The sequence below is a fragment of the Manis javanica genome, chromosome 6, assembly GCF_040802235.1.
Source record: "Manis javanica isolate MJ-LG chromosome 6, MJ_LKY, whole genome shotgun sequence".
NCBI lineage: Eukaryota > Metazoa > Chordata > Mammalia > Pholidota > Manidae > Manis > Manis javanica.
Window position 1 is genome coordinate 359202 of NC_133161.1, and position 23752 is coordinate 382953.

The 23752-nt window shown below is 53.3% G+C and overlaps 1 protein-coding gene across 4 annotated transcripts in view; it reads left to right on the forward strand.

Moving 5' to 3' along the window:
* PTPRN2 (protein tyrosine phosphatase receptor type N2) overlaps nucleotides 1-23752 on the forward strand; it is a 695060-nt gene that overhangs the window by 70899 nt on the left and 600409 nt on the right. For all 4 annotated transcript variants that reach the window (XM_036999404.2, XM_036999402.2, XM_036999403.2 and 1 more), the window contains exon 2: nucleotides 10062-10112. In XM_036999404.2, coding sequence (XP_036855299.2) covers nucleotides 10062-10112 — 51 coding nt within the window. The remainder of the gene's footprint in view (nucleotides 1-10061; nucleotides 10113-23752) is intronic.

The window sequence follows — 23752 nt, forward strand, 5'->3', positions numbered from 1 at the left end:
CAGATTATTTCTGCAAGGGGTACCCTTCCTTCTTGTTGGAAATGCAGAACCTCGGATCCCACCCGGTGCCTAGGGGATCATATGTGCATTGCATCAGGACCCCCAGTGGATTCATGTGCATGCCAAAGTTTGGGAAATACTGTGTTCTGTCATGTGATGATGACAAAATAGTATGACCGTAGTAAGGAGAGTCGTGTGCTTACATACCACTGTAAGAAGGGTCTGGGCTGCAAGAATGGGAAACTAGGGCTGGTTTTTTCCCCCGTTCATCTGAGACCCCGTTCATCTCAGCCTGGCACTGCCAAGAATCTTGTTTCCCCTTTAAGCCCTGGACCTCACGCATTTACAGCAAGTGTGCGTACTTAAGACATCTAGGCTATGTGACGCACTCTTTCACCCGGCTTCTGGTCCAGTTCCTGGGGCATGCTGTATTCAGTCGTGTGACTCCGGGGGGAATACACCTTCCTGACCTGGGGCAAAATACCTTTGAAACTAAAATCAAAGAGAGAAATAAAGTGGGAGAAACCCGTTTATTGCTTACAAGCAGTCATCCACCTCTGCTTGCCCGTGTCTCTTGTGACCCAGCCGCAAAAAGGGACCCCACCCAACCTCTCCAATCCAAATATGCCTCGCTTCCCTTGAGTAATTATCTATTGATATGGAGTTGGACTACTTCACTCCACCACTTGGGAACACCTGTTGATATGGAGATGCACTAAGGCCAGGTGAGAGATTCTGGAAATGTTGCAATTTTACCCACAGCCCACACTTCCAGAAATCTCACCTCATAATCTACTCACTCCCCCATCTTTTGCAATGGCCCCAGTGAGAGAAAACTGGAGCACTGTAACCAGACTAATAACATTAAGTAACAACAGCAATAAAATCATGATAATCCTCAAGCCAGAGGATTCAGCTAAATCCCAAGTCCTACGCAGATTAGTCCACAGCTCGCCCATCCCGCAGGTGGTCAGTAGCTGAACGGGTGGGGAGTCCAGAGCAGTCACCATGTGGCAGCTGCAGCCAGGGGCGGGTCCAGGCCACAGGGACTGTAGGAGGAAATAACCTTAAGGGCCATAAGATACACGTTTTAATGACACCAGCATAGGCAAATCGTGGCCATCAGGTAGGACACATGCCAGAGAGGGGTCCTGCGACAGGACAGTGGCAGGAGTGGGATCTTGTCCTGGTCTAGTGACCAGACTTTCACCCCCCTCCTGTGGGAGTCACAGATGGGTCAACATCAATTTTACCCACAAATCACCAGTTGGGGTTCTCTCTCTTGGCAAAGTGGCTATTTGTACAGTATTTGACATTCAAGGCTCCTCCTTACATATTTTTTCACAGCTTTTCTTTATCTTTGTATCTATGGAAACTAGCTTAGAAGTGCGCCCTTAATCCAAAACAATAATTTGGAAAATATCCTTCTTTGGTAGATACTGTTCCATTTCAAGAAATTGTCTGAGGACAAAAAAAACATAGAGCCAATTAGAATGCCCTCAGTTCTGCATCTAAGTGCAGTTGATTAAAATAGCGAAGCAGGAACGCAGTGCCCACAATGACAATGCATTTCCTAAAAATTAGGTCCTGTACCTTAAAAACAAAGCCCCAAATTCTGGCAGATATCCTGAATTTGGACCAATTTTTTATTTTTAAATAAACATAGGTAATTAGGAACTTGAAATCAAGGAATTTAGTCATGATTAGAGTTTAGTTTTTCTTTATTCTATGTAAACATCACAGAACAGGATGGCTGGGACCTGCCGACCACCCTGTTCTGTAATGTTTATATAGAATAAAGGGCTTTGTGTGTGAGGAGCGGCTGTGGGTGGGTGGGCCACCAGTGGGACCTGCCTCCAGCAAGAACGCCCTTCACAGGACCAAAAGGAGACGTGAGGCCAAGTGCTGAGGGTGTTTTTAGCTCCTGCTAAATGCAAGTACCACCAGAAAGGAGCCGATCAAGCAAGGATGTGGGGAGAAGTGGGTGGGGGGCCGTCTGTCATGACCTGGTGTTGTGTGGCCCCACAGTCCACCTCACCAGCCAGGCACAGCACAGTGTCGGCATGCGGAGCACCGAGCCTGGGGCTACCCCAGCCTGGAGAGTGTGGTGGCCGCAGTTTGAAGCTGTGCGGCAGGAAGGGCCTGCCAGGCCCATAGCAGAACAGATCAATGTGTTGTTAGCAACATCACTGGCACTTGATGGTTCCTGGGCGGTTGTCTGTGCGGTGAGGGTGTCCTAGTGTGCTGCACACAGGTGGGGGCTGTGTCTCACGACCCGGCACTGTGGTCTCCGGGCAGCAAGGCGGTCAGCTGCCTCTTCGTGGGCTCAGCAGGGACGGGATCGAGGTCTCTGAGCCCTGACAGCACTGCGGGGCCAGCCAGGCTGGATGAATGTGGTGGATAGAAGGCCCCCCAAATCGAAAGCCCTGAAGCCCCAGGTGCTTTGGGAGGGACTGCAGGGCACTGCCTGTCTGGGGCCGTCCTGTTCCCACTGGTGTCTTGAGCCTGTGGGGTGGGCGTGCAAGAAAGAGGAAGGACCGCTCAGGTGACCCTCCGAGGGAAGCTGATGAGCCCGTCCCAGGTCCACAGTGTGAGTGGCTCTTTGACCCCGCTGGCCAGTGTGCGCCCTGGACCCTGGACCGTCAAGTCAAATAAAAACCTGTTACCACATGCACTTCAGGGATTCATGGGACAACCCCCTCAGAGTGAAACAGAAGGACAGTGCTAGCCTGGCAGCCTCCCAGGTGCCCTGAGGGTCTGGCCTGTGGGGTGGGGGTGCCCCTCACAGAGCCCCTCGCTAATTACCAGGGACCAGGGGTGGCTTTATGTGCAGGACCAGGGTTGCGGTCTCCTGGGCTGCTGGCCGCAGGCAGGCTGCCGCTGGGCGCTCAGCCCCATAATCAGAATTCCCTCTCACCCCTGGAGGGGTTTCTTCCCATCCCAGCCCCTGGCCAGCCCCTTTATGGACAGACACGCAGCAAGGGGTGTGCGCCAATGCCCACGGCCGCTCAGCTCTGAGTCCGCCCTGCCATGATGGCCACTCAGAGAGGCCGACTGCCTGTGACGGTGTGGTGCCCTCCTCCTGGGCAATCCTGGGGCAGAGCGGGCAGCTGCTCTCTCCCTCCCTCCTTTGCTCTCTTCCTGTCTCCCTTCCCTTTGTTCCTGAAATGGAAATCGCAGCTTTAATCTGAGGTCTTGGGAGCAGGACACTAGGTGTTCTGACCCACAGCGCACATTGCCGAGCTGAGACCCGGGGCGTCTGAACACCGGTCTCAGGGCTGTTCTCTGCTCTGAGAAGCACACAGCCTGGAGGTGGCAGCCCAGACTCTGGGCTGAGGGTCTTTAATCTCTTGCTTGCTTTTCAGGGTCTTACTCCACGAGAAGCACTCTTCATGTAGAACTGGTTTCCTGTCTGCCTGCAGACCCTGCCTTAGTTAAATGTGCATTTGCTTTTGGTCTGATAGACAGACACATACAGGACACCATAGTGGGTGCCGAGGATCCACTGTGTGTGTTTGCCTCCTGGCCTGTGATGAGTGTGGTGATGGCATAGCTGTGTGCTGGGCTCGTGTGGCCCTACATTCTCACCCCTGCTGAGTGTGTCCAGTTCACCCAGTTCACGGGCAGGATGGCATCCTCAGAATATTAAAATGCAGATGACTTTAAAAAAGATGTCTCTTTTCATCTTAGAAAAGAGTGTCCCTAGAAAAGAGTGCAATTGAATGTAATTGCCCAGAACCTCAGGTTATTATACCACTTAGCACCTTCCACCAGGGAGAGAGAAAATGCCTCTGTGACTGTCACTGCTTTGGTAGACTGGCACCGAAGCCAAACCGATAAGGAGTCGCCGCTGCTGGTCAGTACTGTTATTGAAGGGCCACACTGTGCAGAATACCAGGCCCACGGGGCTCAAGGCCTTTTCCTCTCAGGCATGGAGGGCCCAGGACACACACAGAATCACTAGCTATGAGGGTGGGGGGGATGTGGGCACTGAGCTCCAGAGCATGGTCGCCAGGCCATGTGTCTGCCAAGGCTCTGAGAGTTGGCTGGGCACCGAGGGGAAGCACGGCTTCTGTGGGTGAGCTCTGCCAACGCAGCTTTCAGCTATGAAATCGCGTGTGTTCTTGCACAAAAGCCTCATGGTGTTGTGGTGTGAGACACCTTTGCAGGGGCAGCCAGGAAGGGTGTGTCTGTGAGACCCGCCTCTCTGCATTCACATGACTCCGCTTTCTGCTGTGCCCAGGGGATGTGCGAGTGTCCGAGGAAGGACCATCCCCTTGGGGCTTCGCTGGGTGCGGACGAGCAGGAGCCCGCGGGCTGCTGCTCAGGGAGGCGAGTGAGCGGGTGCTGCTGGGGTTTCCACGCGACACGTGCTTGGGAAAGTCAGCAGGTGACGGCTGGGGCCCCGGGGCCAGGGGTCCAGGGGACGCCCTGTGTGACGTGCGGCCCCAGCTGGCATCCCAGTCCATGTTGTCAGGTGCCAGCTCAGGACAGTTGGGCTTTACAGTCCTCTGAATTGGTTCAACACCTGTTTCAGAGCTGCCTCCTGGGCGGGTGTGAGGCCGGCTCAGCCTCCACCTCATGTGCCCTCCCCGCCTGGGCGTGCAGCTGCTCCCCTGGTCTTTGGAGGGGCCGCCCCCTGACTCGGAGAGCCTGGTGGTGGCCGTGGAGAAGGCAGGATGACCCCTGGGCCCACCCAGCCGCCACTGTCCTGGCCTCTGCCCACCCCAGCAGGGCACCTCCTGCTGCCCAGCAGGCCAGGTGCACCCGCTCCTGGTCCAGATGCACGCTTGCAGGTGCTTCCTGCGGGAGGGGACGGCACGTAGAGAGGGTGGACGCGTGTGTTACAAATATCTTGTACTTGTTTCCTGTGCTTTGTACCACTTTCTGAGTAACAGAGCGATGGAAGCAAGAGAGCCTTTCTGCAGAGGTATGGCGTCCTCACGTCAGGGGGCCAGGCCTCAGAGGTCACTCCTTCAACCGCTCGTGCCTGCAGACCAAGAGGCGACTTCCTCACGCATTCAGCGGCCCAGGGTACCCAGGCCTGCGGTGTCCTGGGGGATGCTGGGGAGGCTCTTGTGCAGGGACATGCCCATGAACTGAGCTGCAGGCGTGAAGGGGGAGTGTGCCTAGCTCCGTGTCCAGGGGTTCTTGGGGCTGGCCTGGCCGCCAGGAGTCACTGTGGCCTGCGGTGCTGCAGCTGGGACTGCCTTCCTGCTGCGCTTCGCCAGTTTCCTGTGCTCACAGGCACCGATGTCACGTGGAAAGCACTGCATGCATGAGTATCTTGCAGCTTCCAGTTGCTGCTATTTAGACGTCTGAGAGCCAGGAAGCAGCTCCCAGAGAAAGGAAAGTGTCCAGATAATAGAGAGCAGAGTGTGAGCCAAATGTAGACCCATCCAAATGCCAGCAAAGAGAGTGTGCCTGCCCGCGCCAGGCTCCAAGGTCTGCAGCCGGGGGCCTGGTCCTGGGCAGGCCGGCATTGTTTCCTTTGGCTTCCTGCCCTTCTGTCCACCGGCTGCTCTGAGACATGCCTCACGTTGGCTGTGTCAAGGACGGTGCCCCTGGTCATGTGTACAGAGGGGCTTTCCCCACACCTGCCATCTGTCTGCGGGTCTCTGAGGGCACCTATGTCCATTCATTGCCAGCCGCCCCCTCTGCGTGACCTCCCAACCCTTCCTGCCGAGCTGTGAGCTGCTCTGGAGGCCCCTGGGAGGCACAGGCAGAGCGCGGAGGCCAGGAACCCAGCTGCACGGTGGGCGAGAGCCCCGGGGCGCCTGTCTTACCGAGAGGCTGCGATCACAGGAGGAGGAGCTTGAGGGGGACCGGGGGTGGTCCTTCCAAGTGGCGCGTGTGTGTGTGGTTGTTGGCCAAATCACGGCCCAGGCTCGCCTTTTCCTTCCTCAGATGAATTCCTGTCCCGAGGCTCAGCAAGGGAGTCGGAGGTGGGCGGCAGGAGTCGGGAGCTGCCGCTGAGGGTCGTGGGCATGTGGCTCCAAGTGAGGACGCTGCAGCGCCCCTCCCGCCTCTGCCCACGTGAACCTGTGCGAGCACGGTGCCCTCATACCTGCACAGCTTGGGTAGTCTCGGAGGAGAGCATGCTTTGGGAGAGACAGACCGGGCTCCTCAGTGCCCATTTCCTCTCCTGTAAGATGGGCACACTGTGGGGCTGCTTGCAGGGCTGGAGACGATGTGTGGGAAGCCCACGTCAGCAACTGGCTGCTTTGGTGTGAGCCTGAGAGCAAAGCTGCCCGAGGCCTTGGGAGGGTCACGCCCGCATGTGACTCACTGTCCTGGGCTGCTCAGCCAGAAGAGGGAGGGATGTGCTGTAGCGGGAAATCCGCGTGTGAGGCCGGCTATTCGTGGAGAATGGGAGCGTACCTGTGCCGGCGGGCCGTGAAGTACCAGGTGGATCTTGTCCTACTTTTATTTGGCTACAATACAAACCTGTTCTTGGCTTAGCACTGTTGGTTCTAAGTTTTAAGAAAATAGGATGAGACTGCTCTGGGGCTCTAAGAATCTGGGGTTCTTGTAGAATCGGTGGCTTGTAGAATATCCGGAATCACTGCCTCTGTTCGTGTTGCTCTCTGAAGGGGAATTATTGCATCTTTTGGTGAGAGAATTCATGTGGATAAATGAGAGTTCCTGTGGCCAGGATTCTCACCTGGCCCTGGTTGACTAGCTCACTGCACACCTGTGGGCAAAACATGGCTGTTGACTCTATAAAAAGAGCTCCACCCAGTGCTCTGGGTGCAACGTGGTGGCAGGGTTGCAAGGCTGCAGGAGAGCAGAGCAGAGGCTGGAGTGGTGGCAGCCCAGAGGACGGCTGTGTGGGACGGCTGTGCAGAGGGGCCCAGAGGACGGCTGTGCGGACAGAAGGGCCCAGAGGCAGAGACCAGCTTGCTGCCTGCAGACTCGCTCTGAGTGAATGGGATTCTAGTGACTGACCTGCCACCTGGAAATAAAGTTGGGTATAACCCTTTCATCCCAAGAATGTTTTGCTGCCATTTTTTTTGGTCACACTGCATCCATAGCGAACTTGCCTGGGGCTGAAACCCATTGGCAAGACAATTAATCATCTTTTTCTTACATTGTTTGATCATAAACCTCTGTTAAGTCAGTGTGCACGTGCCCATCTAAATGCTTTTGCAGACCCTGTGGGGAGAAGATGAGACCAGGAGGGTGATGGCTCCCCTGGTGCCCAGGGCCTGTCGGTGGTGGGGCCGGGTGGCCGGGCCCCTTGATTCTCAGGCCACACTTGTCTCTGCAGCGTCGCTCTCTGGAGGGGGCACCGGGAAGGGAAGGGGCTGGGGAGGGGACCCCTCGGGGTGGGGTCCATGTGGGCGTGGGGTCCTCGGGGGTACGAGCCAGTGGTTCCCCGTCTGAGGATTTGGGAATGTTGCCCTTGGTTTCACGGAAGGTGCCCTCACCCGTTAAAGTTGAGGAATTCCAATTTTTTATTACAGGGCATCAAGAGGTCAAGGGCCAGAGGGACTGCTGTGGGATTGTACTGCTTAGCTCTGTGACCCTCGCACTTGGGGCCCCTCATGTGCTCAGGCACAGGGTAGCAGCATGGACGCGGGAGGTGCAGAGGGGAGGAGGAGGTGTGTGCACAGGGCAGAGGCACGCGTCCGTCAGAGGAATGGACGTCTTCTTATTTCTCTGTGATTTATAGTCATAATTACTATTAGTAGGTGGCTGATACTTAAAATGAAATATGGTCTTTCTTAATTTCAGAGCAAATAACAACACAAATGAATTAGCTGTTAGATTAGCATATTGCCTGGCTGGGTGAAACATGCTTAACACTTGAAGCTCTGGTAGCTTGAAATACCGCTGGCAGAGGTGTCCCCCATCAGGACCCTGCTCGCAGCGTGCTGTCCCAGGGTTAATTGTGACACAAGGCTCTTCCAGTCGCGTCCGACTGTCAGCCGTGATTAAAGCGGGGGAGGCGAATGAAGGCTTCCTGGCCCTGCTGCCTTTGTGACAGTCTGCTGCGCTGCTTCCCGGCAGACCCAGAACTCTTGGTGCGAGTGAGTCTTGGCCAGAGCCACAAGTCTGCCCCGTCCCCGCGCCCCGCCTTCCTCCAAGTCTTCTGTGGGCACTGGAGCCGCCCTGGGATGATTCGGTGTCAAGGGGAGCTTGGCCTCCGAGTGCCTGGCGGGGGTGGGGCACGGGAGCCCGGCTCCTCGTGGGGGACCCTCGGCAGTTCTTTGGCGTCCCAGCCTTGATGGTCACCTGCTGGGTAGCTTGCGTGAAGTCCACAGGTGGGCTTGCTGGCCCTGACTTTACTGCCCGGGTGATGAGACCGAGTGTGCCCAGCAACTTCCTCAAGGTCACTGCTTTGGGGACCCAGATTGGATTCAGGTCTGTCTCTTGGGGCGGTGTCCACTGGCAGCTTTCCTTTCAGGCTGTTTGACCCCTCCTGCCTCACACTGCCTGGCTCAGGCGCTGCACGGAGCAGGCATCATGGGCTTGACCCCGGGAGTGGCGCCACGGGGGAGGGGGACCCGGATGCGGACACGAACATCAGTTCATTGGTCGGGCAGGCGATGAGGAGATGTGTTCAGAGGAGACTAGACAATGAAGTGCTGTTTTTCCTGAGATTCTGTTGTTTTGGGGAAATGGAATCTGCTTGGAGGTGAGGCTCAGGGCAGGGCGTCCAGCTTGTGGCAGGTTTGTGGAAGCCCCCCCTAGGGCTTCCCTGAAATGCTGGGACCATAAAATCTGGCTCTCCAAGTGGGACTGCCTATTCCTGTGTGTTCATGGTGATTCTGTCCTCTGCTGGGCTCTGTCCTTTGGCTCCGGAATGGCATTTGCTTTGCAGACTTTATAGTTCCTGGTTTTGTGCCTTCTTTAAGCCATGTTTGTTTAAGGGAATCAAATGTATCAGTATAAGGATTCTAGAGCAATTCCCTGGTGAGGCAGTTAACAACGGGAGACTTTACCATGACCCTGGAGGCTGAATTCCCTTTTAATTAGTAACTTCCTCCTAACTGCCATTCTCTTTCATCTGTCCGTCCAGTCGTGAGCATGTGCTGTGGGCACAGGGATGGGTAGCCACAGGGATCCGAAGAGGAAATGGCAAAGGACAAAAGATAAATCGTATGGTTCCTAACCTTGAGAATCTCATGTTCAGGAGAAGATAGGCCCTTAACTGGCAATCACAAAACAATACTCACTTGGTGAGTGCTATGGTGGAGGCCTGGACAGAATGCACCTGCCAGTCTAGTCAAAGGACATTCCAGGGGGTGCTTTTGAGTTGGGTCTTGGTGGACGAATAGGAGTTTGTTAGTTGGAAAGCAGGAATACTGGTATTATGCTTTGGCAGGAATGTGTTCTCAGTGTCACTCCAAAGCATGGTGTGTTCAGAATGTATCTGCCTCATGGCCCTCCAGTGGGGTAGGTGTGCATATAGTGTCAGGGACCCTGAGGGGGCCCTTCGTTGTTCACACCCTAGTCTCACTGGTCCGCCCTGCTGGGTGGGTATTTCTCCTCATCTCCTTTCTCTTCACCTAAGATGTGCTTGACCACAGGGCAGAGTGTGCGCCTTCCCTGACTGGCTCTGTGGTTTCATGTGTTAACCTGTGGTGGGTAAATCTGTTTGGCGTCAGCTTATCTCATGGTCTTCCTGTCTCTCCTGATGGAGTGACATCCTCCCTGGGTGCTTTGGACAGCCTGTCTCTTTGGGGAGGAATGCAGGCTGTGTGTGCACTTCATGTGCACAAGGGTGGCAGGCACAGGGTGTTGAGAGCAGGGCCCAGAGGTCCTCTTCTCCTGATGATGCTGGCAGCACCCCGGGGGAACCCCGGTGCCCCATGTTCCCTCTGCTGCTGCCCTGGAAGGACCCCTTGCTATTGCCGGAAGGCAGGCAGGAGATATGTGCTCGGCCTCCTGATGCGGAGGCGGGTCTCCTGTTCTCCCTCTCACCAGCTCAGGCCAGGGCAGGTTGTTCTGGCGCCTGAGTAATCCCACCAAGGAGCTGGCGGGGTCTGCCTCAGGCGCCTGACGGGCTGCTCTCCATGGCACTGACCAGCTTCTTTTCAATTTCTCCTCCCCAGGCTGCTTGTTCGAGGATGGCCTCTGCAGACCATCGGAGACCTGTGTGAACGGTAAGTGTGCCGTCCGGGCTTCCTCCCTCCTGTTGACTGGGGCAGCCCCAGAACCCGGTTCTGTGTGGAGCGAAGGCTCTTTGTGAGGTCTGTTTCTGTTGATGCTCTGAAGGAAGCTGTGCAGATGAAAGTCTTCTGTGTGTTATCAGGGTGAAATGGAAAGTTAGCGTGAGCGGCACATGACCTTCACGCTAAGGATTCATCTGCGTCTGCATCGTACCTCTAGCCCAGTAGCTTAGGACAACTGATGAGCTGCCTCATGGCCAAAGATGTGGGCTCCGGGCTGTGGTGATGCCCGATGGGAGGTGTGTCTAGATGGCACTGCCTGCATCCTCAGCGCCCAGCTGCACCCTCTGAGCTGGGGCCGCTCTCTCCTCGTGGCCACTCCGCCCAGCGGTGCTTGCTGTCCGCGGGAAGCCTGCACCCTTTATGTGCCTCTCTCCTCCCCTATCAGGTGGAGAAGGCAAGTTTGGTGCTGTGTGTTTTCAGGTAGGGCTCAAAGCCTGCAAGGCGGGCCTGAGGTGCCAGAGCAGGGGGTCGTCCTGTAGCCGGCTCTGCAAAGACCAGGTCCTTCTGCTTTCTGTCTGAGTCCTGCTCAGAAGAGCTGCTCTTGGAAGCAGGAAACCATGTCTTCTCTGCTGGGTGGCAAATCTTGGGCAGTGTGCCATTTGCGAGTGGCCCTTCAGAACCCCTGAGGGGGGCTCAGGCCAGAGCACACAAACGAACCCTGCCTGTGTCTCCTCTGAAGTCAGGTGGGATCTGCATAGGGCACCCTGTTGGCTGGCAAGGGGCTGTCCTCTCCTGCCCTGCCCTTCGTTTGTGTTGTGTGTTTGGAGGGTGGGGAGGTGAACTTTGTCCCTGCCCAGATCCTGGCACAGGTTTTCTGGGCAAATGCACTTGCCTATGGGTGGAGCCCATTTGCAGAGGACCTGTGGCCCCTGGGGCCCTTTCCTCAAGTCCCCATGAGGCCCTCCCTGCATGAAGGAGCCTCTGCCTGGACTCCCCTGAGCTCACCCATCCTCACTGGGCACCACATGGGACGCCATTTGAGGGTCTGAAAGTCAAAAGCCACGCGCCTCGAGCTCCTGCTGAGAACAGTTGTGGGTCCCAGCCTAGCCTGGTGGGTTTCAGGGCCGACAACTCCCATGCCCAAGGCAGTTCTAGGTGGTTCTTTTCTGTGCTTCTCTCTTTTGCGGGGAGAATTCTGTGCGGATTGGGATAATGGTGACCTGTGCTGGAGGAAAGTAGGCCGGAAGCTCTGTGGTTGCACGCAGGACCGTCTGTGGCCTGCGCAGCTGGGCCAGCCTGGGTGCTTTGGACGATGAGGCCTCCCGCTCCACCCCCACTCCACCCACGTGCCTTTGATTGTACCTCCTGCACTTTCTGTTTGGAGACAACTTTAACAAAAATGATTTCATTAAAAAAACACGTCATCATTCCTGACGCAGTAAAGCTTGGTCATGGGGAAGGGGTGTGTGTGTCGTTTAACTGGAGCTGGAAGGGCTGCAGCGGAACTAGACCTGAGGCTGCGCCTCCCCTCCAGCCTGGGCAGCCCCCTGCCTGCGCCCCTTCTGGGCCTCCACTTGCCTCCCTGGCCCAGAATCACGTTTACGTATTATGTAAAACAATAGCTTCCAGTTCTTTGGAAAAGGAAAGCAACTTAAATGTGCATATAAATGCATGGCCGTGATTTATGGAGAATTTATGGAGACAGATGATATGACTTTCTTCTAGTGCAGTTTAAGGTCTGGGACATAGTGAGGCGGGCAATGTGCAGTCTCACAAATGGTGCTTTCGTGGCTGACGGGGGGTGATAAGGCACGGCCTGGCCTGTGGTCCCCACGGGTGCCTGCCTGGATCAGCCTGACAGCGGCTGCCTGCTGTGTGGAGGCTGGGTGCTCCGTGGTGGTGGGACACAGGGGTTTTCTCTGTCTTTCTCTCTCTCCCTCTTTTTTGGGTTACGGGTGGAAATATATAATCCTATTAATCTTGTTTAATATATGTTTTCAGAAAGCCCAACATACCTTGTTAATCACAATTAAAATAAAAATGTCTACACAGGGTAAAATACTTTATAAAGAAAGTTGAAAGATAAACATACCACTCACACCTTTTAGGGTGGCTACTATTTTAAAAAAAAAGAAATTAAGTATTGGTGGAGATGTGGAGAAATTGTAGACCCCTTGTGCACTGTTGGTGGGAATGTAAAGTGGTGCAACTGCTATGGGAACAGTATGGAGGTTCCACAAAAAATTAAACATATGCTCCACAGTACTACTCCTGTGTATATACACAGAAGAATCAAGCAGGACTGAAATAGGTATTTGTACACCCATATTCACAGCAGCATCGGTCAAAACAGCCAGGAAGTAGAAACACAAGTCCATCAACAGATGAGTGTATAAACACAAGATAGTGTTTGTACAGTGGAATATTAGCCTTAAAAAGGAAGGGAGCTCTGACACCTGCCACGATATGGATGGACCTTGAAGACACTGTGCTGCGTGCAGTCAGCCAGTCACAAAAGGTCAGATACTGTCTGGTCCCCCTCATATGAGGACCTAGGGGATTCAGATTCATAGACAGAATGTAGGATAATGGGGGCCAAGGCTCGGGAGGAAGTGGGGGAGTTAGTGTTTAATGGGGACAGAGTCAGTTTGCAAAGATGGAAAGTTCTGGAGATGAAGGTGGGAATGGCCCTAATGTGAGCAATGTGAATGTACTTAATGCCCAGAACTGTGCATTTAAAAATGGTCAAGATGGCACATTATGTTATGTATGTTTCTCCACAATTAGCAGAAAGATGAACAGACTGGGAAAACCATTAGCACGCTGGCTGACCGGCCGGCTGGCGTCCTAGTCAGAGAAAATCCCTGCAGAACACACAGCGGCAGGGGATTCGGTGGGGATATGGGCAAAGATGGGCTGGTGATTTATAGAGGAGGGAGTGAAAGTGGCCCACAGATTAGATGATGTCCTCAGTAGTAATCAGAGAACTGAAAGTATAAACTACACCCGTCAGATTGCCAAAAACGAAATATGAGTAACACCATGAGGAGGGGCAGGGTATCTGGCTGGTGAGGGTGTGAGCTGGGAGTGGTCTTTCAGGCTGGATCTGTCAGTGTCTAGTAATTGAAAAACATACTGACAATTTGATTTATTTTGGGTGTTCACATATTTAAAAGCAAAGATGCGCAACAGCACTCATAATGGCAAACACTGTAAAGCCTGTAAACCCACCGATGCAGGAACGGCTTCATAAGTTACGGGGAGTCTGCAGTGTGGGACATTATGGAGCTACTTGAAAATGAGTTCAGTGCCTATTTTCTGACTAGGAAAAATGTAAGTTGCAGCGCTGACGCCGGGGTCCCTGTTTGCGGAGTCGGAGGATGAACTTAGCCAACAGCCGAGGTCGGAGAGCCAGGGAGACTTACTGGGGGATGCAGTGAGCGGACAGACGGAGCTGTCGGTCCAGGATGGCTGCCCCGGCCCCAGCACACAGGTCTGCAGTGGAGCGGGTGCCCCGTGGGCAGGCTGGGTCTAGGGGCTGAGCCGACTGGGGCAGGGCCGATAGGTCAGGTCTCAGGCTGGTGGTGCTGCTGTTGTGCCAGCCCCTCCAGCGGCAGACTCGAGGCCCCCAGCATGCGAGGGAAACCCCCCGCCCTCCCCACTTTCTTCCGTCTGTCCCGCCCTCCCCCTCCCTCCCTCCTTACTGCCTCCCCCCCCACCTTTTCTTCTCTCTTTCCTTCATTCTTTCCTTGCCTTAAAGGGAGCAGACCTAATACATATTTTTGTTGGAAGTGCTCAGAACATTTTTCCCTTCTCATTCCGTGTTTCGTGATCCCAGGCTGGGTCTGTCAGCTGCTGGTTGTGGCCTACTGGGTACTCAGCACACCTTAGCAAATTTAATAAACAGAGCTATTCTGTTTTATTGCACTGGAAAAAATAGAATAATAAGCTTTAATTTGACACCTGGGGGACAGTGAAAAAGTACGGTTTGGTTTGAAAAGAGATTAGGTGGCAGCTATAAGACTGCGCCATCTGTACCCGGAGCCACCTGAAGGGCCTGGAAGGGCCCTGGACAGGCCGAGGCCGCAGGCTCAGGAGGCTTGGCTGCAGCTGGCCTTGTGCATTCAGCGCCGTCCACTTCCTAAGGCTGATTTCCGGGAGCTTGGCAGGGCTTCCCTGGGATGGTTTAAAGGACTCAGCTCACGGCAGCCGTTCTGGCGCTGTTTGGGAGATGCTGCTGCTGTTCAGGTGGCTGAGTGGCACGGTGGGCACGGAGAACCACGGGCCCTCTAGCTGGAGTAACGCCCCCATGGGGCCTCCAGATTTCAAGGGGGGTGGAATCTGATAATAGCTTTACTCACAGAGGTTCTGTACAAAGATGTTGAGGAGCATGACTTTAGGGGTCATTTTATCCGTTCAATAGAGGCCGAATCACGGTTTGATCGTCACCAGCAACACCATTCACTGACTTTTCTTGGGCAATTCCTGAAGCCTGCTTCGGGAGCACATGTGCTGTATTTGATGGAAGCAGCCGAAGTGGGTCAGTAGGCAAACGGATAAAGAAGAGTCGGTCCGCATGCACAGTGGAGTATTACTCAGCCATAAAAAAGGGAGCTTCTGCCCTTTGTGGCAGCATGGCTGGACCTGGAGGGTATTATGTCACTGAAATAAGTCGGAGAAAGACAAATCCTTTATCTCACTTATTTGTGGATTCTAAAGCACCCAGCAGAGAGGTGGAGGGTTTTGGGGCCCTTTTCTGCCTCCTCCAAAACAAATGAACAAACAAACCGAACAAATAGACTCACAGACACAGAACAGACTGGGTTGCCGTAGGGAGGTGGGTGGTGGGTGGTGAAACGGGGGAAAAATCCGTGGGCACGTTAGATGTCTTGATCTGGGTGATGGTCACATGAGTGCACACATGTCAAGACGTGTCACGGTGCACTCACATCTGTGCGTTTTATTGTATGTACCTCAGTATAAAAAAAGCTTCCCATTATAAAAAGGGAGAAAACAAAGCCTGCAGTATCTGCTCGAGGCTGTGGGCGGCGAGCACTGTGGAGATTACCCGCGCTGTGGAGGAAGAGGCTGAAGGCGCACGCGTCCCCTCCTGCCTCTCACCCCGCAGCTGCTTTCTGCCCACAGGCCCTTGCCGAGCTTGCTGCGGTTAATGACTTCAAAGAATTAGGAAGAAATTTAACATTTGAGTATTCTAAAGTCCTTTGCTTTTTGGCAGTCCTGGTGCCTTCAGTGTGTGTTGCACTGGGCCTACTGGGAGGCCATTGTGTCCTTGGAAAGTTCTAGAGTCTTGGGAGAGAAGTTGTGCTCATGTCCTGCTGGGTGTCCAGGGGGTGGGATGTCGTCACCGGAGTTGTCATTGTAAGTGACCTGGGAGTCAGTCTGGGGGCAGAGAAATAACTCCTTTAGGGAAGAGCAGCCCCTGTGCCGTGTCCTCGGCTCTAGATGGTGTTCTGCCCTTCCAGGGAGAAGGGGCTTGGGGAGCCCACGAGGGCTCTGGCTGTGTGGAAGAGCTCCCCTCGGTGGCCAGCCTATGGGTGAACCGTGAGTGCCAGCCGCTTCCCAAATCCCTGTCGCTTTGGCCGCAACGGGTGATGTCCTGACGGGCGTCTCCCTCCGGCCCCAGAGGGGAGACGCGATCCCCTGCAGCGGGGAGCCTGCAGACCTCAGGGAGAAGCCCGTGTGGGCACGGGTTCCAGAGCTTGGGGTGTCGGTTGCCTCAGGATTCGGCCTTGGCCAGCCACCCAGCAGAGAGGTGGAGGGTTTTGGGGCCCTTTTCTGCCTCCTCCAAGCCGAGAACAAGAACGTGGTCTCCGCCCTGCGGGCATCTTTGCAGTGTCCCCGGGCACCCCTGCCCCCTGCCCGTGGGCGGGGCTCTCCACCCCCGCCCCGCCCGGTGGGCGTGGCTCCCTGCTGCCTCTCCTGAAGGCTCCACCCCCCTGGCGCCTCCCTGGCTGGGGGTACTGCTCCTGCTTCCCCATTTCTTCCCCTCCTCCCCTCCCTTTGCTTGTGATGGAGAAGAGCTCCCAGGAGAACGTTTGAAAAACAGAATATAGCAGGAAGAGAGAAGTCACTGCCCAGAGATAACCTCTCTTTTAATGGTTTAGTGGCATTTCTTTTAGCCTTTCTTCCTATCTGTACTTCTGCTGTGTTGTCTGCGTATTAAACCTACAGTTTTGTGTTCCAGTTTTTCCAGTTAACATTCTACCACTTGGATTTTCCGCTGCTGTAACTGTTTGCAAACTTCCTTTTTAATACCTGATTAATATTTGTGTCATGTGAGGATAACACAACTTTAAAGAAGTATTTTCATGTTTTTAAATATTTAAGGTATGTCCACTGTTTTTTAAGTTAAATGTTTATATTATTTAAATTAATTTTATTTATATAATGTATAATACCTCATAAATATTTAAATGTAAATAACATAATAGAAATAGTATTATTTATTTAAATTAAATATTAAAAACAGAGAAGAGCTTTGCGCTGAAAGCTGTCGTTAGTATTTTGGATTGTTTTCCTAGGATTTTTCCTTATGAATCAGATGACTAGGTCATGGGCTCCGAGGCTGTGACACCTGCTGGAAACCAGTTTCCGTGCATCGTCGTGGTCTGTGCTGCAAGCATGCTTGGAGGAAGCATCTCACTTCCTGGCATAAGTTTTTAAACACTTTTTGTAATTTTCTTTCCTTTTTTCTTTATCTGTAGAGAAGTTGATCATTATACCTTTGGAATTTGTTTTCAGTACATGACGTCTGCTTTTGGCTGCTTCACATGTAGAGTTATTGGCGTTGGGATCAAATCTGCGGGCTCAGTGCCAGACGGTGGGACTAATTCTCTCCTCTTTCTCTGACTGGGTTTCGAGTGTTGTGTGTGGCCTGGGTCAGAGCTGTTTCTGCAGTCCGTAGAACTAGAGCTGTTAAAATCTAGCTAGGTTTTTAGAACTTGTAGAAAGGACACACATGACAGATTTCAAAGAGGTTTGTTTTATTTTTGCTTTAATGGAGAATTTGGCACATTCTTTTAAATCAACACCTTGGGTATTTATGTGTGTTAGTGTGAAGCTGAATAGCTAGAGGGTGGAAAATTGGAACCGAATGTTTAGGAGTCATCATGCATGTATCATCCATAAAATGTGAAGTAAAATTGTCTCTGAGATCACACAGTGATGGTTTCCAGAACTTGGCAGCATCCTGGTCCCCCGGAAATGGGCCTGTCAGGTAGTAAAGCACTCTTAGAGTTCCTTTCTTCTTAGGAAGCACGTCACGCCATGAGGCTCAACTGAAAACAAAACCTGCTGGAAATACGAACGTGTCTCCATCATCTTCTAGCCGACACATACCATTTCATTGAATGTTATAGTTGTGACACCAAAAATCTCCTCCTCAAGGAAGTCCTCCTGGTGAACTTAGAACCTCCTCCTCCCCTGCTCTTTGCCTGTAGCACGTGCTGCCGAGGTGCCCACCCCTCACCGTGACCTCCTGAGCTCAGGGACCACCTCTGCTCTGGGGGCCAGTGTGTGTTGCCTGACACACAGGAGTTGTTGGGAGCAGGCGGCAGCGTGAAGGACATTCTTGGCCATCAAGGAAGGAGTGGAAAAGTGTAATCTTGCACTAAATTGTAGTCTGTAAGTTCTCACTGCTTATATTCACATCCGTTAAATGGATTTTTAAAAATTGGTTTTATTTTTCCTAATTCTGACTTATAAAAGCTGAAAAAAAAAATAAAAGAGTAAGGGACATAATAGAATTTACCCCGAAGGTAGCACCTCAGCTCATTCTTTTCTTCCATTTGAGCCCATTGTCTTTCCTGTTCTAAGACTTTGCACGTATGATTCGATGTGCCCAGACACTGCACACAAGCATGGGGACATGAGCACCGCGAGCGCGTGCACCGCCTCGTGTGGGCAGTGGGCCCCCCTCACTGGACAGGTGCTCCGGCTCTTCGCAGAGAGGCTCAGCGGTCTTACTGTGAAAAAGGGAAAACGTGAGTCGCTCATACTCACCTGCCCCTCTCTGTCAGGTTTATCATGTAGTGCTTCAAAAGTGAACTGTACAGATAACATGTGGACACGCTCTCCTAAAGGATGAACAGGTTGGGATGCACAGAAGGAAAGGTGACGCCTTCTCTCTGTGTCCCGTCACTGCCCCAGCCCCCGCCCGCCCAGGGTCTGCTCTTACCAGTGGCTGTGGGCCCTCCAGGCTACTTTGCATGGCCACTCACATACAAAGGGCCAGGGGTCCTGTGGAAACCTTGCTGTTAGCAAGCAGCACCCGAAGCAATCTGCCTCCTTTGTGTTGTGTGGTGTTGGGTGGTGAATGACTGACACAGTCTGTCTTGTCCGAGGCTGCTCTGCGGCCGACTCACAGCCCTGGAACTCACGGTGTGGGGGACACCTGCACACAGCCCACAGCCTGGAGATGTGTGATCCCCTTACTTGGTGTGACCAGGAGGCTTGTTCCATTCCCAAATTCCAATTAATCAAACTTAAAAGGGAACGGAAAGTAATTACTGAGTTAACCAGTGTGAAGCAAAGTTTAATTTGGCATATTAACAGGAAAAGAAATGCAATTTTGAGCCTTTACATCATGACCTGAGATGAGTTAAAATGGATTCAGCTCTATTTGCACCCTGCACGCATGCGCGCACACATGCACGCACACACACACACACATGTGTTAAAAAAGTGAAAAGTGAGTGTGGCTGCAGGCGCCTGGGCACTGGAGGCCCCAGGTGCTTCCACAGCCTCAGCAGGCTCTTCCCCGTTAGGGTTTGTTGGGATGGAAGAAACAGACAGGGCCCAGCATCCCCTCCGCGTCCCCGAGTACTCACAGCTCTGGAGCAGGGACATCCACCTTTCCTGTAAGGAGCTGCAGGGTCCTCAGGCTTAGGTGGCTGGTGGCATCACCCACTTCTGCACAGTGTGTGAGGACCTGGTTCCCATCAGAGTCCTCAGGGTATGCCCAGAGTACAGGTTAAACACCCACCTGCTGGCGTCACCTGCCTCCCCAGGGTGCCCTGCCAGGACCCTCCACCAGCCACATGCCTTCTGCCCCCAGAGCCCTGGCATACTGCCTCCCTGACTGTTGTCTGGGGGAGAATATTTTCCCAGCCCAGAGCAAAATATCTTTGAAGCTGAAACCCGTCAAGGGAGAAATAAAGTGGGAGAAACTCATTTATTGCTTACAAGCAGTTGTCCACTTCTCCTTGCCTGGGGCTCTTGTGACCTGGCTGCAGAAAAGGGGCCCCACCCAAACCTCTTCAGTCTAGATATGCTCTGCTCCCCCTTGTAATTACCTACTGACATGGAGATGGACTAGCGCCAGGGGAGAAATTCTGGAAATAACTGCAGTTTTACCCACAGCCCACACCTCCAGAAATCTTGCGTCATAATCTGCTTGCTCCCCATCCTCCGCAATGGCCCCTGTGTGAGAAAACTGCACTGCTGTAACCAGACTAATAACAACAGCAATAAAATCATGATGATCCTCAAGCCAGAGGATTCAGCTAAATCCCAAGTCCTACGCAGATTAGTCCACAGCTCGCCCATCCCGCAGGTGGTCAGTAGCTGAACGGGTGGGGAGTCCAGAGCAGTCACCATGTGGCAGCTGCAGCCAGGGGCAGGTCCAGGCCACAGGGACTGTAGAAGAAAATAACCTTAAGGGCCATAAGATACATGTTTTAATGACACCAGCATAGGCAAATCATGTCCATCAGGTAGGACACATGCCAGAGAGGGGTCCTATGACAGGACAGTGGCAGGAGTGGGATCTCGTCCTGGTCTAGTGACCAGACTTTCACCCCCCTCCTGTGGGAGTCACAGATGGGTCAGTACATAGGGCTATGGGAGGTACAGGCACTGGCCATAAAGATAAAACAAAAGTTCCCCATAAGATGCTCTCACCTCCAGGATGTTTTGGGTGCACTACTGTGATCTCTGGCGGCCACTCTGCTGTTACTCCAGGAACACACAGGAGGCCAGCTTCCAGGCCTTTTCCCCAAGGTGCCAGAAGGGCCAGCCAGCACTGGTAGATGTGTCAAAATGTCCAGGGCCACGTCCATCAACACAGTCTCCAGGGTTTGGTGCAGCAGGGGCTGCAGCAGGATGTTGCTCTGCTGGCCGTATCCTGGCTTCAGTAACTGCTCTTTGGTTTGCGCATAAGTTGTATAGTAGAGGCAGCAGTGTGTGTCAGCATGTCCACAGGGCTCAAGGCTCCTTTTTGGGGCTCCTCATTCCAACGCTGTAGCACTGTCCATAAGCAAATTGACCAGCCCCCTAGACTATTGGTGTCCAAGTTCAGGCCAGATTTAATCAAACCATTGTATCTCTCCATCATGCCTGCCCTGGCAGGGTTATATGGTACATGAAACTTCCACTTTGTTCCTGATTGCTGCACCCATCCTTGTAACGCATGTCCAGTAAGTGGGTGCCTTGATTGCTCTCAGTCACCTGCGGGTGGCTATAGGCTGCAACAAGATGCTGCTCTAGGCCCCTTTTGGTCATTTGCTGATCTGCATGACATGCAGAAAAGCAACCAATAGGCCAGTAGCCGTGTCCACACAAGTCGTGGCATACCGATATCTTCTGATATGGGCAGAGACCCAATATAATCTATCTGCCACCTGACAAGGGGTCTTGGACCCTTTACTATTGTCCCATGTTGCTGCAGGATTCGGTGTAAGTCCCTCTTAGAGTGCACAAGGCACTCGTTCTGGGCTCTGCTGATCTCTTCAAAGGTCAGTGGTAAGCCCCACTGACAGGCTACAACCCACATGGTCTTTGTCCCATGTGCAACAAACGCTGATGTAGCCATTGGGTCACAGCAGAGGCAGCCCACATCAGCACACCTGGGCCAGTGTCTGCTTCATCACTCCCTGGGGATGCCAAAGGCAAGTGGCCAGTCACATGATATATGGTAACGGTCTTAGTCTGACCAGAGGCCCATAGGTCTTGCCACAGCTCTTGCCCCCAAAGGGGTTAGTGACCAATCATCCAGTTGGCAGGGTACCATGTCGGTAGCTTCAGGGTCAAGTCCCGATAAACGGCCCAGCTGTCAGTGCAGACAACTATAGGGGAGGGCTCCTGGGGGATCACGAGCCATACTGACTGCAACTCAGCCCATTGACTGCTTGTCCCCTCTCCATCCTCCATCCATATTAACTCAGTCTTAGGATGGAAAGCCCCAGCCCTCCACTGGAGCTGTCTGTGTACCAAGCATCTTCAGGTATAGGGGCTTTTCCCTCCCGATAAGGACTCTTGGCTACCAGTGGCTCAAAAGCAAGTTCTTCCCGCTTTCCACTGGTATACGTCACTGGCCTCAATAAGCGTTGGAGTTCTCCACTTAAGGGACTATTGGAGAGGGTGCTGCGCTGCTATAAGTATGCACCCCATTTGGCCAGTGTAGGCATGTGTGCCACGCCCCTCCATGGCCTTTGGGTCCAGTCTCGCACCCACCCTGTGATGGGATAGGTGGTTATTACCTTGGTCGGAGCTGTTCCAGTGATGGGCTGTGTAGCCAGCAAGGTGTGGTACACAGCAGCCAGTTGCTTCTCTATCAGGGTGTACCAGGCCTCTGCTCCTTTCCATAGTTGTGACCAGAATCCAAAAGGTTGGCGTGTCTGTTCAAGCTGCTGCCAAAGACCCATCCATAACCATCTTTAGTTACATGAACATCTAGTTCACAGGGCCTTGATGAGTCCATTACATTCAAGGCCTGTATGGCCTTGACTGCTCACTTAGCAGTAAAAGCAGCTGCACATGTCTCATCCCAGGCCCACCATAGCCCTTTCATACCAGCCAGTGTAAGGGCTTCAGAATTTGTGCCAAGTGTGGGATAAACACTCTCCAGTAGCCCAAAAGACCCAAAAACTCTTGTAATAATGCCACAGTGGTAGGGGTAGGAAAAGCCTGGACCTTGTCTATGACTGCTTCAGGAATAACTCTAGTTTTACCCTACCAGACGACCCCCAAGAACTTTACAGACAAACCAGGTCCTGGAACCTTGGTGCTGTTCACAGCCCATCCTTTCTCCTGTAGATGGTGCAGCAGCCTAGGAACTGCGCCTTCTAAATCGTCAAGAGAATTGGATGTGAGCATAATGTCATCAGTGTAGTGATTCAGCCACACGGTTTGCGGTTTCTTCCATGTGGCCAAGTCCTGGGCTACAAGTCCATGACAAATGGTGGGACTGTGGAGGTTTCCCTGTGGAAGGACAGTGAATGTCCACTGCCGGCCTTCCCACATGAAGGCGAACTGTTCCTGGCTTTCCTGTGCTACGTCAATAGGGAAGAACGCATCAGCAGGGCACACACCATAATGATGCGTCCCTAGCTCATGACTGAGGGTGTCCATAAGGGCTGCTATAGAGGGGACAACAGCATTTAAAGGGGGTGTGACTTTATTCAAGTCCCTGTAATCAAGGCCAAGAGCCATCTGGCTTTCTCACTGGCCACACCGGGGAATTAAAAGGACTACGAGTGGGCTTTATGATGCCCACCATCTCCAACTCCTGTAGAGTCTCTCCAGTCTCCTGTGTCCCCCAGGCAATTTCTATGCTCAGTATTTGTCACCCACCAAGATGCAGGTGGGTGCTTAGCCTGTCCCCTCAGAGCTGCCTTTACCACACATACCCTCAGTCTGAACTCACCTTCAGGGGTCTGTAACCACAGACCCCTGCAGGATATCTACCCCCAAAATATATTCAGGGATGGGAGAAATGTGCACGGTATCCTCCCTGGGGACAAACGCCCCATCCCCAGTGGGATTTGGGACTTCTTCACCCTCACTGCCTCACCCCCAGAGCCGTCTATCACAGCAGGGGTCCCAGGAGAACGCTCCAGGGCTGCTATACATCAGAGACCATTCAGCTCCTGTGTCCACCAGCGCCAGGACACATTGTGTATTCACAGGGGACCAATGAACTGCTAATTCTACATGTGGCCTCCGGTCCCCACCACGTCCCCCAAGGTGGGGGCCTTGACCCCCCTCAGTCAGACTGCGACACCCAATCATCCTCCTGTGGGGGTGTGGCCCAGGCGGAGCCTGAGCACTGTCCCCCAGGAAGTCTTGCAGGGACACAAGCCAGACATGGGGCTTTGCCTCCGGCTTCTGTGTCCTGGACCTCAGCGGCTGGAGCTGCTGCTCTGGCTTTCATTGGTGCCACAGCTCTAACAAGATCCTATTAGGCTGCCCATCGAGTTTTTCTTTCACTACCCCGGCCTTTATCAAATCAACCCACATCTGGGTCCTCGAGACCTTCACGGGGCCCTTTGCACCTCTCCTTTCAGTCGTAGTCCATACTTCCCTCCGTGCTCTTATTGTTTCAATCTTCCCCAGATCTGCTAAAGTACGAGCAGCCTCACTTATGGGGTGCCCTATGTGGGGGGCAGGAATACTTACTAGGGACCCAAAGAGAGATGGGGTAGCTGTATGCAGCACCGGATTTCTCATTCCTGCGGTGACCAACTCCTCATCAGGACCCTGGGGGTCCATATTATAGATGATATTTTTCATGCCCGGCTCCCGTGACACCTGCTGGAGCTCTGCATACATTTTCCTGTGACTGGGTAAGTCAGGTAATCACCCTAATTAGGCCAGACTGCCCTGACGGCTGC